Here is a 19804-nt window from a genome sequence, read left to right as displayed (position 1 = left end):
CTTGGGCGTCCTTTAGGGCCGTGCCACCTTCCACCGGCAACGCCGTTTTCTTAGTCACCGCAGTGATTAAAGAATCCACGGTAGGCCAAAGAAAGGCCTCCCGTTCACTTTCAGGCAAAGGATAGAGGCGGGACATAGCCCTAGCCACTTTGAGGCTCGCTTCCGGGACATCCCATTGAGCCGAAATTAAGGTGTGCATGGCATCATGCACGTGGAAGGTTCTAGGCGGGCGCTTCGTCCCCAGCATAATGGCAGAGCCAACAGGGGCTGAGGGAGAGACGTCCTCTGGAGAGGAAATCTTCAAAATGCTCATGGCCTGCACTAACAGGTTGGGCAAATCCTCTGAGCGAAAGATCCGCGCTGCAGAGGGGTCATCCGCTCCATCCGAGCGGGAATCTGTCTCCTCCAAGGAATCCCCAAAGGACCGTTGGGAGAACTCAGATACGCTGCCCTCATCTACATCAGAGGAAACAGAGTCCTCTAAGGCCTGGGAATCCACCCGAGGGTGTTTACTTCCGGGGGCCTCAACCCCTTTATCGGACAAGGGAGAAGGGGCAGCGTTTTGCATAAGGAAGGCCTGATGCAGCAGCAAAATAAACTCGGGGGAGAAACCCCCCAGACTGTGCACTTCAGCAGCCTGGGCCACAGCCCTAGACGCACCCTCAACCGGCGCTCGCAAGAGCGGAGGAGAAACATGCTGCGCATCCAAGATGGCGTCCGGCGCGACACTCCGCGAAGGAGCCGCGCGGGAAGAACGGCGCTTAACTTTAGCCGCTTTTTTGCCGTCGCCCAAATCAAGGGCGGCCATGGCATTAACGTCTCCCAGCTCAAGGGCGGCCCAAGAAGAAGCCGTCCGAGCAGAGTGGCCGGCCAAGATGGCGGAGGCGAGCAGCGGGGGATGGGCGTTTATGGTGGGAAAAACCGCCGCACCGGAGGGAGACCCGGGACACTGACCGGCCTCTGAACTGACACCCAACAAGGGCGAATCAGACTTTAAGACCCCCGCATCCCCGCTAGAAGCGCACACGCGGTCCGGGGAGCGATTCTTCGCGCCCTCACCCTCCGACGCCATAGGCCACGTGGAGATCGATCGGGGAACCCCCTGCCCGCTATAAAAAGGTAAAAATTACCTGCTTCTCGCTCCGAGCTGTAACGACCTGGTGTCCCAGTGAGTAGCTGCAATAAACGTTTAAATAAACGTCGAAATAAACGCCCTTAAGGACGTCCAAAATTTTTTTTATTTTTTTAACGGAGCCAGCGGGAGGGGGGAGAAAAGGAGGGACCTGGCGCCACCAGGTTTGCACTTGCTCAAGAAGAGCCCTCAACCCCAGGTACTCAACAAAACCTAAAAATTAGGCTTGGAGACCTAGCCAGAGCTGCTGCTGTGTGTGACCACCACCTGCTGAGATAGAGAACATACTGAGGAGTTTCCGGCAGCACATGACCACATATAGGGAGGCAAAAGGATTGCTCTCTATCTCCACCTGCTGGTAGATGGACACAACCCACCAGTCTATGGATTGATCAGCATGATGATATGGAAAAATGCTATTAAAAATTATATTACAAAGCATGACGTTGACTTGGTTAACTTCTGCTGTATATCAACCAGTAGTAAATAATAGAAATAAACAATATTAAGTGCATTTTTATAATATACCACTACATTCTTCAAAACAGAAGGAGCAAGTTCCCACAAACCATCTAGGCACAACCAAGTAAAAAAAAAAAATAATAACAAAAAGCTTTCAAAAGCTCCCCGGTTTCAACCTAATACATGTTAAATGTGGGATATGAATGTCATAAATAAATAAATATAAACTCTGAATATTAAGCACCTGATTCTCATAACATGATGTCTGTTTTTGTGGCCCATTACCAGGAGAAAAAAAAAAATCCCTGCATGAATGTAACACCTGCTAGGGTGTCCCTGTAACCAGCCCCTCCAACTGACCACTGCTAAGATTTATAGCAAAATTAGTACTCTACCTATGAAAAGTTATTCTGTTTTTATGCTTCCTCTGTGTACATCGTATGCTGCACAAACTGGCATGTTTGAAAATATAAGCGAGATTAAATGAAAAAGCTAAAAGCTGCCAACAATAAAGAATAAAGTAGATGCAGAAGCTCATAGGTTTGCTTGCTTTGTTTTGAGTATATGGGGATGACAGCTGCGCGGGGATGGGAAAACTCACTGACCAAATTGGTTTCAGCGTTTTGACGTCACTTCATCTCCAGTCTATTATACCTCCTTGGGACCAACGACCGGCGCGTGTGTATTGCAATGTCCACGTGGAGAACGCCACATACAAGCAGGTTGGATGGATGAAATGTTCTCGGCCACATGTTTGCAACAGTAGATCAGGTGACCTTTGGTCATGCTGGCAGTGGCACGTGGATCTTGTGTCAGTCTGTGTGCTGTTGATCATGATGATCATAAATTTCCTTGGCATAAGCCTCGCGTAGCCACGTAGAAAAACGTGGCTGCGCTGAATATATCATATGAAAAAAAAAAGCACTTTTTGGTTACAAGCGCATCAGCACGCCGTATTGATGAGATTCAAGCGCTGGTACACTATAAATCATATACTCAAATATTGCATAAGATACTCCTTTGACTACACCCAAACTTTCTTCCTAAGGTGGTGGCTCCATTTCATTTAAATCAATTCATAATACTTCCAGTATTCTGTCCACCTGCTCATATATACTGATGCTAACCAACGCAACGTCGACTGCATACTTTAGATTGTGTGCGAGCACTTGCCATTTATTTAACTCGCACAACGTCCCCAGTCCGCCCATCAGTTATTTTTCTCTACTGGAGCGGCATCTAAACCAGTCACAAAACGTACTTTGTCGTAATGGATGAAAATACAGATTCCTCATGACAGGGCTCAACGTGTTCTTCACAGAGTTTCCCCCATAAATATTAGTAAAGCAGCTATAAGGGTATCCTTCCATACTTTTATGGAACACTACTGCATTTAAAGCTGCCTTCAGTTGTCAACCAAGTGTAGTTTTGATTTTGGCCTTGCTGCGCGTAGCGTAGCGCGCCGCTCTCCTTTTTGACGCAACTTCCTGTTTCCGGCAAGGCGGGATGCAGAGGGAGAGTGAAGTTGTGTGTATCATAGGGGACGGGGCAGCACCGGTGAAAAAACTCTGGGATTGTTAGTCGGGCGATTTCAGGTATGAGTTTACTTGGGGGGTGGGGGGTGGCGTATCGCGGACAAAGAGGAGAGTGTAAGATAGAGGGAGAGATGGCAGAACATGGAGAGGGGAGACCGGTACCCCGATCCACGAATGCGTGTGAGGAGGGATGCTCAGAGTGTGAGCATAACCGAATGCGTGTCTCACACGCCTAACGCGTGTGACGTGGACTACAGCCCTATGAGTCTTGATTTATGACCACTCAGGTTTTTTCTGTTGTATTTACATCACCCTCCCCCAAATAGTCCCTATCAGACTAGGATCTGTCAGCTCCTTCATGAATCTAGTACGTGGTCTTCCTAATTTTCGTCATTAGGAGTGCAGTTCTCTAACTGGGTGTTACAATTTAGATGCCTGATTTACTTGGCTGTGAGCTTGTTCTATAAAAGCACTTTATAGAATGCTTGGGAAAGGGGGTGGGGATTTGATATACCACATTTCTGTGGTTACAATCAAAGCGGTTTACATATTTTATACAAGTATTTATTTTATACCTGGGGCAATGGAGAGTTGAGTGACTTGCCCACTCACAAGAAGATGCAGTGGGAATTGAACCCAATTTCCCTGGTTCTTGGCCACTTTACTAACATTAGTGCCATTCTCGATCTGCTTCAATCCGGCTTTCGCCCCCTGCACTCGACAGAAACGGCACTATCTAAAGTCTGCAATGACCTACTCCTCGCCAAATCCAAAGGTCACTACTCCATCCTCATCCTCCTCGACCTATCTGCCGCCTTTGACACTGTCAATCATAACTTACTTCTTGACACTGTCCTCCTTTGGATTCCAGGGTTCTGCCCTCTCCTGGTTCTCCTCTTATCTCTCCCATCGTACCTTCAGAGTACACTCTCATGGTTCGTCCTCCTCCCCTATCTTACTCTCTGTCGGAGTCCCCCAAGGATCTGTCCTTGGACCCCTCCTTTTTTTCAATCTACACCTCTTCCCTGGGCTCCCTGATTTTATCTCATGGCTTCCACTACCATCTCTATGCCGACGACACCCAGCTTTATCTCTCCACACCAGACATCACTGCGGAAACCCAGGCCAAAGTATCGGCCTGCTTATCCGACATTGCTGCATGGATGTCCAATCGCCACCTGAAACTGAACATGGCCAAGACCGAACTTCTTGTCTTCCCACCCAAACCCACTTCTCCTCTCCCTCCACTCTCTATTTCAGTTGATAACACCCTCATCGTCTCCATCTCATCTGCCCGCAACCTCGGTGTCATCTTCGACTCCTCCCTCTCCTTCTCTGCACATATCCAGCAGATAGCCAAGACCTGTCGCTTCTTCCTCTATAACATTAGCAAAATTTGCCCTTTCCTCTCTGAGAACACCACCTGTACTCTCATCCACTCTCTCATTACTTCTCGCCTTGACTACTGCAACCTACTCCTCACTGGCCTCCCACTTAGCCATCTATCCCCCCTTCAGTCCATTCAGAACTCTGCTGCACGTCTTATCTTCCGCCTGGACCGATATACTCATATCACCCCTCTCCTCAAGTCACTTCACTGGCTTCCAATCAGGTACCGCATACAGTTCAAGCTTCTCCTACTAACTTACAAATGCACTCGATCTGCAGCCCCTCCTTACCTCTCTACCCTCATCTCCCCTTACGTTCCTACCTGTAACCTCCGCTCGCTAGACAAATCCCTCCTTTCAGTACCCTTCTCCACCACCGCCAACTCCAGGCTCTGCCCTTTCTGCCTCGCCTCACCTCAAGCGTGGAACAAACTCCCTGAGCCCATACACCAAGGCCCCTCCCTGCCCATCTTCAAATCACTGCTCAAAGCCCACCTCTTCAATGTCACCTTCGGCACCTAACCACCACACCTATACTCAGAAATCTAGACTACACCAACTTGACATTTTGTCCTTTAGATTGTAAACTCATCTGAGCAGGGACCGTCCTTCTTTGTTAAATTGTACAGCGCTGCGTAACCCTAGTAGCGCTCTAGAAATGTTAAGTAGTAGTAGTGTAAGTTGGCACAGATGCAAACTTTTAAAATGTATGCCAGGTCTATGGCAGGCTTAAATGTTAGTGCCAAAATGCCCAAGCAACTAGTGTAAGCACAATTCAAAACCCTCCCAGTGTAACTTTTAAATTTAAAAAAAGTTACACTAGTGAGGGTTTTGAATTGTGCTTACACTTGTTTGGCCATTGAATAATGTTGAACATCAAACCTATAAATGGCAAGTGACCGACTCACCTGCAAATGCGCAGTAGAAACTTCCCTCTCTGTCCCGCTCCCGCGTCAAGACGTGATGACGGGGGGAGGGGGCGGGACAGAGAGAGAAACTGCGCGGAAGGGGAGGGAGGGAACCGCTGACGTCGCTACCGCTCCCCCCCAAGGTAGCCGCTACCGCCCCCCCCCCCCCCGGAGTCGCCACCACCCCCCCTTCACCCGGCCCGGGCCCTCTCTTCGTTATTCAACTTACAGCAGCGCCAAAACAGCAGCAAGCAGCTCAGCTTCAGCTCCCGTCGGCCTTCCTTCCCTGCCTGTACCCCGCCCTCGCCGACGTGACGTCACATGAGGGCGAGGCACAGGCATTGAAGGAAGGCCAAAGGGAGCTGCTGCTTGCTGCTGTTTTGGTGCTGCTGTAAGTTGAATAACGAAGAGAGGGCCCGGGCCGGGTGAAGGGGGGTCGGGGGCGACTCCGGGGTGGGGGGGCGGTAGCGGCTACCTTGGGGGGGGGGAGGGGACATGGGAGGTCTCAGAAGGAGGGGGGGCCTTGGAGCTGGGAGGGCTGGACTGAAGGGGGCCTTCCAGCTGGCTGGGAAGAAGGCACGGGGGGGGGCAGGGGGCCTTGGAACTGGGAGGGAGGGCAGGGGGGCCCTTACAGTTGTGAGGGAATGGGGCCCCTTACAGTTGTGAGGGAGAGCAGGGGGCCTTGGAACTGGGAGGGAGGGAAGGGGGCCTTGGGAGCTGGGGGGGAGGGCCTGGGGCCTTGGAACTGGGAGGGAGGGCGGGCAGGGGGCCTTGCAGCTGGGAAGGGGGAGGATGGAGCCTTGGAGCTGGGAGGGAGGGACAGAGGGGGCCTTGGAGCTGGCAGGGAAGGAGGATGGCAGGGGGCCTTGCAGCTGCAATGGGAGGGGGGCCTTGGGAAAAAAAAAACATTCCAATACGCGCCCGTTTAACGGGCTTAACGGCTAGTAGTAACATAGTAGATGACGGCAGAAAAAGACCTGCACGGTCCATCCAGTCTGCCCAACCAGACAAACATATGTTTAAACCTTACCTTGATTTGTACCTGCCTTATTCAGGGCACAAACCGTACAAGTCTGCGCAGCAGTACTTCCCGCCTCCCAACCACCAATCCGGCCTCCCATCACCGGCTCTGGCACAGACCGTATAAGTCTGCCCTCCACTATCCTCGCCTCCCAACCATCAACCCCTCTTCCCCCCACCTGCTCCGCCACCCAATTTCGGCTAAGCTTCTGAGGATCCATTCCTTCTGCACAGGATTCCTTTATGCATATCCCACGCATGTTTGAATTCCATTACCGTTTTCATCTCCACCACCTCCCGCGGGAGGGCATTCCAAGCATCCACCACCCTCTCTGTGAAAAAATACTTCCTGACATCTTTCCTGAGGCTGCCCCCCTTCAACCTCATTTCATGTCCTCTCGTTCTACCGCCTTCCCATCTCCGGAAAAGATTCGTTTGCGGATTAATACCTTTCAAATATTTGAACGTCTGTATCATATCACCCCTGTTCCTCCTTTCCTCCAGGGTATACATGTTCAGGTCAGCAAGTCTCTCCTCATACAGTGGGGGAAATAAGTATTTGATCCCTTGCTGATTTTGTAAGTTTGCCCACTGACAAAGACATGAGCAGCCCATAATTGAAGGGTAGGTTATTGGTAACAGTGAGAGATAGCACATCACAAATTAAATCCGGAAAATCACATTGTGGAAAGTATATGAATTTATTTGCATTCTGCAGAGGGAAATAAGTATTTGATCCCCCACCAACCAGTAAGAGATCTGGCCCCTACAGACCAGGTAGATGCTCCAAATCAACTCGTTACCTGCATGACAGACAGCTGTCGGCAATGGTCACCTGTATGAAAGACACCTGTCCACAGACTCAGTGAATCAGTCAGACTCTAACCTCTACAAAATGGCCAAGAGCAAGGAGCTGTCTAAGGATGTCAGGGACAAGATCATACACCTGCACAAGGCTGGAATGGGCTACAAAACCATCAGTAAGACGCTGGGCGAGAAGGAGACAACTGTTGGTGCCATAGTAAGAAAATGGAAGAAGTACAAAATGACTGTCAATCGACAAAGATCTGGGGCTCCACGCAAAATCTCACCTCGTGGGGTATCCTTGATCATGAGGAAGGTTAGAAATCAGCCTACAACTACAAGGGGGGAACTTGTCAATGATCTCAAGGCAGCTGGGACCACTGTCACCACGAAAACCATTGGTAACACATTACGACATAACGGATTGCAATCCTGCAGTGCCCGCAAGGTCCCCCTGCTCCGGAAGGCACATGTGACGGCCCGTCTGAAGTTTGCCAGTGAACACCTGGATGATGCCGAGAGTGATTGGGAGAAGGTGCTGTGGTCAGATGAGACAAAAATTGAGCTCTTTGGCATGAACTCAACTCGCCGTGTTTGGAGGAAGAGAAATGCTGCCTATGACCCAAAGAACACCGTCCCCACTGTCAAGCATGGAGGTGGAAATGTTATGTTTTGGGGGTGTTTCTCTGCTAAGGGCACAGGACTACTTCACCGCATCAATGGGAGAATGGATGGGGCCATGTACCGTACAATTCTGAGTGACAACCTCCTTCCCTCCGCCAGGGCCTTAAAAATGGGTCGTGGCTGGGTCTTCCAGCACGACAATGACCCAAAACATACAGCCAAGGCAACAAAGGAGTGGCTCAGGAAGAAGCACATTAGGGTCATGGAGTGGCCTAGCCAGTCACCAGACCTTAATCCCATTGAAAACTTATGGAGGGAGCTGAAGCTGCGAGTTGCCAAGCGACAGCCCAGAACTCTTAATGATTTAGAGATGATCTGCAAAGAGGAGTGGACCAAAATTCCTCCTGACATGTGTGCAAACCTCATCATCAACTACAGAAGACGTCTGACCGCTGTGCTTGCCAACAAGGGTTTTGCCACCAAGTATTAGGTCTTGTTTGCCAGAGGGATCAAATACTTATTTCCCTCTGCAGAATGCAAATAAATTCATATACTTTCCAAAATGTGATTTTCCGGATTTAATTTGTGATGTGCTATCTCTCACTGTTACCAATAACCTACCCTTCAATTATGGGCTGCTCATGTCTTTGTCAGTGGGCAAACTTACAAAATCAGCAAGGGATCAAATACTTATTTCCCCCACTGTACGTCTTGGAACGCAAATCCCGTACCATTCTCTTAGCTTTTCTTTGCACCTATTCCATTTTTTTAACATCCTTCGCAAGGTACGGCCTCCAAAACTGAACACAATACTCCAGGTGGGGCCTGACCAACGACTTGTACAGGGGCATCAACACTTCCTTTCTGCTGCTGATCACACCTCTCTCTATACAGCCTAGCAATCTTCTCGCTACAGCCACCGCCTTGTCACACTGTTTCGTCGCCTTCAGATCCTCGGATACTATCACCCCAAGATCCCTCTCCCCCTCAGTACCTATTAGACTCTCACCGCCTAACACATAAGTCTCTCTTGGGTTTCTACTCCCTAAGTGCATCACTTTGCATTTCTTCGCATTGAATTTTAATTGCCAAACCTTAGACCATTCTTCTAGCTTCCTCAGATCCTTTTTCATGCTTTCCACTCCCTCCCGGGTGTCCACTCTGTTGCAAATCTTAGTATCATCCGCAAATAGGCAAACTTTACCTTCTAACCCTACGGCAATGTCACTCACAAATATAGTGAACAGAATCAGCCCCAGCACCGATCCCTGAGGCACTCCACTACTCACCTTTCCCTCCTCCGAGCGAACTCCATTTACCACCACCCTCTGTCGTCTGTCCGTCAACCAGTTCCTAATCCAGTTCACCACTTTGGGACCTATCTTCAGCCCATCGAGTTTATTTAAGAGCCTCCTGTGGGGAACCGTGTCAAAAGCTTTGCTAAAATCTAAGTAGATTACGTCTATAGCATGTCGATGATTTAATTCTCCAGTTACCCAATCAAAGAATTCAATGAGATTCGTTTGGCACGATTTCCCTCTGGTAAAACCATGTTGTCTCGGATCTTGCAACTTATTGGCTTCCAGGAAATTCACTATCCTTTCCTTCAGCATGGCTTCCATTACTTTTCCAATAACCGAAGTGAGGCTTACCGGCCTGTAGTTTCCAGCTTCTTCCCTATCACCACTTTTGTGAAGAGGGACCACATCCGCCATTCTCCAATCCCTCGGAACCTCTCCCATCTCCAAGGATTTATTAAACAAATATTTAAGAGGACCCGCCATTTGTCCATCTTAAATAGATATCAAGTACCTAAATGTGACATTTAGACACCTAATATTCTATAAGTTAAGTGTGTAAATGTCAGCTCCACCTTTGCTCTAGCCATGCCCCTTCCTTGTGAACTCCCCCCTTACAATTATGTACTAGCCATTTTAGCATATAATTATACAACAGCATTTGGTTACACTGTTGACATATAAGTGTATGTATGCATATAAGTGCTACTATTCCATAAATATAAGCATGTAACAGGTGCTTAAATTTAGATGATCTGCTGTACAACGAGGGAGTAGGTGCTACACACACACTTGAACAGTTTGACATTAAAGACTTTAGTAATGGTACAAAATCTTACATTTAATTTTCTGTAATGTTTTGTGCATCTCCTCAGGAGCACTAATATTTTTATTTTTTGTTCATTAATTTGCTCACCTCTGCTGGGCTATTGCACCATGTCTTTATTGGGATTTAGATCATGCTTTCATTTGCATCTACCAGGGTTTTATCTCCTATTTTATATCCCACTTCCAATTTAGCCGAGCCATTGCAGCAACACTTAGCAGTCTGCCATGAGACTCATCTCTCTCTGGAAGTTGATATAAACCAAGATACTAGATTAAGCTGGCATGATGATTGAGACTCCTTAATCTCCATGTGCTATGAAGGTTGCCTTCATACCATGTTCAGCCACCCTGGGAAGCAAAAGGACTTACTTGTCATAGGAATCATACCCAAGTCATCTTCATGGCCGTGCTACTGGGGTGGCCCCCAACAATAATACAGATTTAGATCTCTGTTTATCTTTCAGTGTATTTGCTGTATAAGACCTGTCTTTTTAGTTTCAAATTACTGTGGTTTGTCAGTTTGAAGTGGAATTAGTAGTTCTAAATCAGGCCAGTGGCATGTATTGTGTTTTTAAAGGAGCACTAATTCTCCGAGGACAAGCAGGCTGCATGTTCTCACGACTGGGTGACGTCCGCGGCAGCCCCCACCAACCGGAAGAAGCTTTGCGGGCGGTCCGCAAGCAGGGCACGCCCACCGCGCATGCGCGGCCGTCTTCCCGCCCGTGCGTGACCGTTCCCGCCAGTCCTTTCTTTTCCGCGCCTGGAGAGAGTCGTGCGACTGCCGCTCTCTCTTAGTCAGCCCCGGAAAACCGTCGCGTTCTTCGCGAATTCGTTTATTTTTTGTTTCTGTTGCCACGCGCTCCAGTTTTTCTTTTTTCCTTTAAAAAAAAAAAGAGAGCACGCGCTTTATTTTCCCTCGTTTTCTAGCGAGGGCGTCGCGTTGCGGCCTTGTGGCCGCACGGTCGATTATTTTTCGAGGTGTGATTTACCACCACCATCGACGACTTTAACTTCGCTGACGCGATTTTTCCGTCGATGTCCTCGAAGGTCCCGAGTGGATTTAAGAAGTGTGGTCGGTGCGGCCGGCCGATCTCGCAGACCGACACCCACGCTTGGTGCCTCCAGTGCCTCGGGCCGGAGCACAATATCAAGTCGTGTTCTTTGTGTCTTGGTCTCCAGAAATGGACTCAGGTTGCGAGGCAAGTTCTGCGGGACCGTCTTTTTGGAACTTGCGCCGGCCCCTCGATGTCGACCTTGACGGCATCGGTATCGACGGCCGGTTCTTCGGTACCGGTATCGATGCCCGAGAAATCGACACCGATGGCATCGACCCCAGGAGCACAGGTCCCGTCGGCCCGCCGGTCCTCCGGTGAGGGTAGGGGTGAGAGGCCGCGTGGGCAATCGGCCCCGGTCACTCCCTCGGCCCATGGCCCTCGGGACCGAACCCTGTCTGACCCGGTTCCTCGAGACCGAGGGGGATCGACCTCCTCCTCCTCCATTCCACCTGGCACCGATGACGGGCACCGCAAGAAATCCAAGAAGCACCGTCATCGGTCGCCTTCGATGCATCCGGCGCTCGGTACCGGCGAGGAGTCGACGCCGAAGTGTCCGCGTCGAGAGGAGAGATCCCCTTCGGTAGTGGAGGTACCGACGCGTCAGGGTCCCAGCACTTCGGTGCAGTCTCCTGGACCCGAGCAGCTTCCGGCACCGACACATCTACCGGCCCCCCCGCCTTTCCCGGCAGCGGGCCTGGACGAGTGCCTCCGAGCCATCCTTCCGGGGATCCTGGAAGGGCTGATGCGCCAGGCTGTGCCGGCGCCGGGGGTGCTTGCGCCCTCGGCGCCGTTGACTGTGGCGCCGGCGAGCTCTAGCCCGGTGCCGAGGCCGTCGACACCACCGCCGCTTGCGGCGCCGGTCTCGACCGCCACGCAGGTGGAGTCCCCGTCGACGTCGATGGAGGGAGCTTCGTCCCCGCCGGCGCGGGAGTCCACCGCTCGACGACACCGAGGCCTCGGTGCCTCGACGTCGAGCCGGGCCCGGTTAAGGACTCAGCTACATGAGCTTATGTCCGATACCGAGGAAGAGGCCTCGTGGGGAGAAGAGGAAGACCCCAGATATTTCTCCTCAGAGGAGTCTGCGGGTCTTCCCTCGGACCCCACGCCTTCACCAGAGAGGAAGCTCTCGCCTCCTGAGAGCCTCTCCTTTGCCTCCTTTGTAAGGGATATGTCTATTTGCATTCCCTTCCCCGTGGTCTCTGTGGATGAGCCGAGGGCTGAGATGCTCGAGGTCCTCGACTATCCATCACCACCTAGAGAGTCCTCCACGGTGCCGTTGCACAATGTCCTCAAAGAGACACTGCTTCGGAACTGGATGAGACCGCTATCTAATCCCATGATTCCCAAGAAAGCAGAGTCCCAGTACAGAATCCACTCGGACCCAGAGTTAATGCGGCCCCAATTGCCCCATGACTCGGCGGTCGTGGATTCTGCTCTAAAGAGGGCACGGAGTTCGAGGGATACCGCCTCGGCGCCCCCGGGGCGGGAGTCTCACACTCTGGACTCGTTTGGGAGGAAGGCCTACCAATCCTCCATGCTCGTGACCCGCATCCAGTCGTACCAGCTCTATACGAGCATCCACATGCGGAACAATGTGAAGCAACTGGCGGACCTGGTCGATAATCTCCCGCCGGAGCAGTCCAGGCCTTATCAGGAGGTGGTCAGGCAGCTGAAGGCCTGTAGAAAGTTCCTGTCCAGGGGTATCTATGACACCTGTGACATGGCATCTCGTGCTGCGGCCCAAGGTATAGTGATGCGCAGGCTCTCATGGCTGCGTGCCTCTGACCTGGACAACTGCACCCAGCAGAGACTGGCCGACATCCCTTGCCGGGGGGATAATATTTTTGGTGAGAAGGACGAGCAGCTGGTGGACCAACTGCATCAGCGGGAAACCGCCCTCGACAAGCTCTCCCACCGGGCGCCTTCAGCATCCACCTCAGCAGGTGGACGTTTTTCCCGGGCCCGGCAGGCTGTGCCCTATTCTTTTGCAAAGCGTAGGTACACCCAGCCGGCCCGAAGGCCTCGTCAGGCACAGGGACAGCCCCAGCGTGCTCGTTCTCGTCAACAGCGTGCGCCTAAGCAGCCCCCTGCGCCTCCACAGCAAAAGCCGGGGACGGGCTTTTGACTGGATCCACGGGAACATAGCCGCCCTCAAAGTGTCCGTACCGGACGATCTGCCGGTCGGAGAGAGGTTAAAATTTTTTCACCAAAGGTGGCCTCTCATAACCTCCGACCAGTGGGTTCTCCAGATAGTGCGATGCGGATACGCCCTGAATTTGGCCTCCCTGCCACCAAATTGTCCTCCGGGAGCTCAATCCTTCAGCTCCCATCACAAGCAGGTACTTGCAGAGGAACTCTCCGCCCTTCTTAGCGCCAATGCGGTCGAGCCCGTACCACCCGGGCAAGAAGGGCAGGGATTCTATTCCAGGTACTTCCTTGTGGAAAAGAAAACAGGGGGGATGCGTCCCATCCTAGACCTGAGAGGCCTGAACAAATTCCTGGACAAAGAAAAGTTCAGGATGCTTTCCTTGGGCACCCTTCTGCCAATAATTCAGAAAAACGATTGGCTATGTTCCCTGGATTTAAAGGACGCATACACTCACATCCCGATACTGCCAGCTCACAGACAGTATCTCAGATTCCGCCTGGGCGCACAGCACTTTCAGTATTGTGTGCTGCCCTTTGGGCTCGCCTCTGCCCCACGAGTGTTTACAAAGTGTCTCGTGGTGGTAGCGGCGTACCTACGCAAGCTGGGAGTGCACGTGTTCCCATATCTCGACGATTGGCTGGTCAAGAGCACCTCGGAGGCAGGAGCCCTCCGGTCTATGCAGTGCACTATTCAACTTCTGGAGCTGCTGGGATTTGTGATAAATTACCCAAAGTCCCATCTCCAGCCAACACAGTCTCTGGAATTCATAGGAGCTCTGCTGAATACCCAGACGGCTCGGGCCTTCCTTCCCGAAGCGAGGGCCAACAACCTCCTGTCCCTGGCTTCGCAGACCAGAGCGTCTCAGCAGGTCACAGCTCGGCAGATGTTGAGACTTCTGGGTCATATGGCCTCCACAGTTCATGTGACTCCCATGGCTCGTCTTCACATGAGATCTGCTCAATGGACCCTAGCTTCCCAGTGGTTTCAGGCCACCGGGAATCTAGAAGATGTCATCCGCCTCTCCACCAGCTGCCGCACTTCACTGCTCTGGTGGACCATCCGGACCAATTTGACCCTGGGACGTCCATTCCAAATTCTGCAGCCCACGAAAGTGCTGACGACGGATGCATCTCGCCTGGGGTGGGGAGCTCATGTCGATGGGCTTCACACCCAGGGTCTGTGGTCCCTCCAGGAAAAGGATCTGCAGATCAACCTCCTGGAGCTCCGAGCGATCTGGAACGCACTGAAGGCTTTCAGAGATCGGCTGTCCTGCCAAATTATTCAAATTCGGACAGACAATCAGGTTGCAATGTATTACACCAACAAGCAGGGGGCACCGGATCTCGTCCCTTGTGTCAGGAAGCCGTCGGGATGTGGCGTTGGGCTTGCCAGTTCGGCATGCTCCTCCAAGCCACATACCTGGCAGGTGTAAACAACAGTCTGGCCGACAGACTGAGCAGAATCATGCAACCGCACGAGTGGTCGCTTCATTCCAGAGTGGTACGCAAGATCTTCCGAGAGTGGGGCACCCCCTCGGTGGACCTTTTCGCCTCTCAGACCAACCACAAGCTGCCTCTGTTCTGTTCCAGACTACAGGCACACGACAAGCTAGCGTCGGATGCCTTTCTCCTCCATTGGGGGACCGGCCTCCTGTATGCTTATCCTCCCATACCTTTGGTGGGGAAGACCTTACTGAAGCTCAAGCAAGACCACGGCACCATGATTCTGATAGCGCCCTTTTGGCCCCGTCAGATCTGGTTCCCTCTTCTTCTGGAGTTGTCCTCAGAAGAACCGTGGAGATTGGAGTGTTTTCCGACTCTCATCTCGCAGAACGACGGAGCGTTGCTGCACCCCAACCTTCAGTCCCTGGCTCTCACGGCCTGGATGTTGAGGGCGTAGACTTCACTGCGTTGGGTCTGTCTGAGGGTGTCTCCCGTGTCTTGCTTGCCTCTAGGAAGGATTCCACTAAAAAGAGTTACTTTTTCAAGTGGAGGAGGTTTGTCGTTTGGTGTGAGAGCAAGGCCCTAGTACCTCGTTCTTGCCCTGCACAGAACCTGCTTGAATACCTTCTGCACTTATCAGAGTCTGGCCTAAAGACCAACTCAGTAAGGAATCACCTTAGTGCGATTAGTGCTTACCATTATCGTGTGGAAGGTAAAGCCATCTCTGGAGAACCTTTAGTCGTCCGATTCATGAGAGGCTTGCTTTTGTCAAAGCCCCCTATCAAGCCTCCTACAGTGTCATGGGATCTCAACGTCGTCCTCACCCAGCTGATGAAACCTCCTTTTGAGCCACTGAATACCTGCCATCTGAAGTACTTGACCTGGAAGGTCATTTTCTTGGTGGCAGTTACTTCAGCTCGTAGAGTCAGTGAGCTTCAAGCCCTACTAGCTCACGCTCCATATACCAAATTTCATCACAACAGAGTAGTGCTCCGCACCCACCCAAAGTTCCTGCCGAAGGTGGTGTCGGAGTTCCATCTTAACCAGTCAATTGTCTTGCCAACATTCTTCCCCAGGCCGCATACCCGCCCTGCTGAACGTCAGTTGCACACATTGGACTGCAAGAGAGCATTGGCCTTCTACTTGGAGTGGACACAGCCCCACAGACAGTCCGCCCAATTGTTTGTTTCTTTCGACCCTAACAGGCTAGGGGTCGCTGTCGGGAAACGCACCATCTCCAATTGGCTAGCAGATTGCATTTCCTTCACTTACGCCCAGGCTGGGCTGGCTCTTGAGGGTCATGTCACGGCTCATAGTGTTAGAGCCATGGCAGAGTCAGTGGCCCACTTGAAGTCAGCCACTATTGAAGAGATCTGCAAGGCTGCGACGTGGTCATCTGTCCACACATTCACATCACATTACTGCCTCCAGTAGGATACCCGACGCGACAGTCGGTTCGGGCAGTCGGTGCTGCAGAATCTGTTTGGGGTTTAAATCCAACTCCACCCTCCAGGACCCGAATTTATTCAGGACAGGCTGCACTCTCAGTTAGTTGTTCTTCGTAGGTCAATTTCTGTTATGCCCTCGCCGTTGCGAGGTTCCATTGACCTGGGTTCTTGTTTTGAGTGAGCCTGAGAGCTAGGGATACCCCAGTCGTGAGAACAAGCAGCCTGCTTGTCCTCGGAGAAAGTGAATGATACATACCTGTAGCAGGTGTTCTCCGAGGACAGCAGGCTGATTGTTCTCACCTACCCTCCCTCCTCCCCTTTGGAGTTGCGTTTCATCTTTTTGCTTGTCATTCAACTGGCGGGAACGGTCACGCACGGGCGGGAAGACGGCCGCGCATGCGCGGTGGGCGTGCCCTGCGTGCGGACCGCCCGCGAAGCTTCTTCCGGTTGGTGGGGGCTGCCGCGGACGTCACCCAGTCGTGAGAACAATCAGCCTGCTGTCCTCGGAGAACACCTGCTACAGGTATGTATCATTCACTGTCTATGTGAGGAGGTGTACTTATTACAGCCTGGTTTATGTTATTGTAAACATACCAGATCAGGATAATGATATGATGGGACAGGTTTGGAAGGTCATAGAGAGATATTTTTAAAAGTCATCCTGACTTACCTCGCGCGGTAAAAAGTGGAGTGTGGCCTAGTGGTTAGGGTGGTGGACTTTGGTCCTGAGGAACTGAGTTCGATTCCCACTTCAGGCACAGGTAGCTCCTTGTGACTCTGGGCAAGTCACTTAACCCTCCATTGCCCCATGTAAGCCACATTGAGCCTGCCATGAGTGGGAAAGCGCGGGGTACAAATGTAACAAAAAAAGAAAAACCGTGCATGCTCGGCACTTACTTCAATTTTCCCTTCTCTGTCTCTCAGCTCTGGTCCTGCCCTTGCGGAAACAGGAAATGAGGGCGGGACCAGAGCTGAGAGACAGAGAAGGGAAAACTGAAGTAAGTACCGAGCCTGCACGCTTTTTACCGCTGCTGCCAGTCGCCGTAACCCCGACGAGGTAAGCCAGGATGACTTTTAAAATTAGGAGGGAGGGGGCCTGGAACTGGAAGGGAGGGAGGGACGACGACTCTGGAACTGGGAAGAAGGGAGGGGGGACCCTGGAACTGGGAAGAAGGGAGGAGGGACCCTGGAGCTGGGAGGGCGAGAGGGGGGGACCCTGGAATTGGGAGGGAGGGAGGGGGGACGCTGGAACATCCCTTAAAAACATTAATGGCAGAAGGTGATTACCTTGCTAGCGCCTGTTTCATTTCAATGAGAAACGGGCTTTTTTTTTTACTAGTAATATATAAAATAAATTACATAAATATTTTGATATGAATGGTATCAGACTGAGCAAGAACAAACAGAAGAGCAATCCTCCCCACAAAAAAACAACCCAAAACAAAAGCAGTAGAGAAGACAACAACCAAAAGGACAAATAACTCTAAAAGTCCTTTAAATCAAAGTCTTCACACAACTGTTTATTTAAAATCTTCACTTGATGAGACACAGCCCATGTTTTGGCTAGATGGTCTGCATCAGGAGTCTGAAGATGAATCACAACAATGATTGTCAAACGGCAGTGATGAACGTCGATGAAATTGATCCAACTAACTTTTCTCTGCAGTTAGTTCATATTTGACAGTGACAGCTCTAAAAAGATCGCATACACATAACTACGATTAGTCACTTCAGCAACTCGGCCAAGCATCAGGCTGATCCAGTAACACCTATCTTCTAGCATTATCCTCTTTCAGTGGGGCAGTTTATCATTTCTAGGAAAGTACGTTGGAATTGTATACCTCTGTGATGTCATACTGTGTAGAAAAAGCATAAACCATTTTTGTTTAGTTGTGGAGGTTTAAAAAAATTGTTTTAAATAAAAGGTGTGAAATCAATCCAAGTAAATAAATTAACTGTAGAATTAGTTTAGGCTGATTGCAACAATGTGTGTAGGTGCTTTTACATTAAGGGCCTCTTTTACAAAGCCGTGCTAGCGATTCCCGTGCTGCAAATAAGAGGACGCCCATAGGAATTGAATGGGCTTCCTCTCATGTGCTGTGCCAGGAATCACTAGCACGGTTTAGTAAAAGAGGCCGTAAGTTTTATTTATTAGGATTTGTTTTCCACCTCTTTGAAGAAATTCGCTCAAGGTAGTATACAGCATAAATAAGTCAAAACATAAGCAATAGACAATTACAATAGTAAAAATATTCAAATAACTACAAGATATGGTACAGTATGCTACATTACAATGCCACCACAATATGCAATAAAATGTTTTTAAGTAATGTATGTTACAAGAGCATAATGGTGCTTGAGCTGAATAATTTTGTTGACATAAATATTGTTTTTTTTGTGGATACTGTTACACTTTATTGCTTTATCTTTTTTGGCAGATGGTTATGACCTCTTTTGAAGCAGGAGAGGTCAAACTTACTTTGAAAGAAAGGAAATTTGAAGTATAAAAATAAAAATGGATGAACAAGCTCTGTTAGGGCTGAACCCAAATGCTGATGCAGACTTCAGACAAAGGGTAAGTTGTATAGTATTCATAGAACAGAACACTGTAAACAGACAGAAACAAAAAAAGGCAAAGATCTGCCACAGAAATAGCAAACCAAAAGAAAAAAAGCAGATCAAAAAAGACAAAAAAATGGAACAGGAGGGTAACAGAAGAAGTGGTTTATTACAAGTTACCCAGCGTGGCCATGTTTCACCCTCAGGCTGCGTCAGGGGTACAAAAAAACTAGTAGGGGTAAAAAGCAAAGTGAACCCTAAAAGTAGTTATACAACCACCTTACATAAGTGCTTCCCAAGCTTACTCAGCAGTCTTCGCAATGCTATGTTGACTGGCTGTCTCTTTTCCAAGCTGAAGAGCCCTAATCTCTTTAGCCTTTCCTCATATGGGAGGAGTTCCATCCCCTTTGTCATTTGATTAAAAGATGGAAATGCAGCTAGATATCACTCCAAACAAAGTAAACAAGATATCAGAACTTTAAGCAAGTATGTAATCAAGAGTGTTATTCTCGAACCCATATCAATACCTATAAAAACAAAACTGTGAAGTCATACTAAAAACAGAGTCTTTTATATATGACCAGTAAAAAAGGCCCGTTTCTGTGAGAAATCAAACGGGCGCTAGCAAGGTGTTCCTCGGAGTGTATGTTTGAGAGAGAGTGTGTGTGAGAGATACAGAGTGTGTCATAGAGAGTGTATATGAGAGATAGAGAGTGTGTGCCCCCTCCCCCTCCCTTTATGGTCTGAGGCCCCCTTCCACCCCCACCTCCTCTCCCCTGCCACCCATGTCCAGTGACCCTCCTCTCCCCCTGCCCCCCCTGCAGCCACCCATGTCCTGTGACCCTCCTCTCCCCCTGCCCCCCCTGCAGCTACCCATGTCCAGCGACACTACTCTCCCCCTGCCCCCCCTCCAGCCACCCATGTCCAACGACTCTGCTCTCTCACCTGCCCCTCCTTCATCCACCCAGGTTGTGTAACCAATTCTTCGGGGCAGGCAGGAAAGATCCCCGGTCCTGCCTTCCTGCTGCTGGCGCTGACGCTCCCCCGCTGCCGGATCGCTGTTCAAAGTGGCCGCCGAGACTTCCAGTGGCGGACTCGCGAATCTTCTGCTGAAGTCTTGGAGGCCGCCCTTGTAAGTATTGGCTATTTTGA

General features: G+C 50.5%; 1 protein-coding gene across 1 annotated transcript in view; it reads left to right on the top strand.

The window, feature by feature from the left end:
- Positions 1 to 3078: 3078 nt before the first annotated feature.
- Positions 3079 to 19804, top strand: part of XPOT (exportin for tRNA) — a 645960-nt gene continuing 629234 nt past the window's right edge. The window contains exons 1-2 of the mRNA XM_030215950.1: positions 3079 to 3189; positions 18532 to 18668. Coding sequence (XP_030071810.1) covers positions 18609 to 18668 — 60 coding nt within the window. The 5' untranslated portion in view covers positions 3079 to 3189; positions 18532 to 18608. The remainder of the gene's footprint in view (positions 3190 to 18531; positions 18669 to 19804) is intronic.

This window comes from Microcaecilia unicolor, chromosome 10 (assembly GCF_901765095.1).
Source record: "Microcaecilia unicolor chromosome 10, aMicUni1.1, whole genome shotgun sequence".
Taxonomy (NCBI): Eukaryota; Metazoa; Chordata; class Amphibia; order Gymnophiona; family Siphonopidae; genus Microcaecilia; species Microcaecilia unicolor.
The sequence above is the reverse complement of the archived record's forward strand: the minus strand, read 5'-3'. Positions and strand labels throughout refer to the sequence as shown.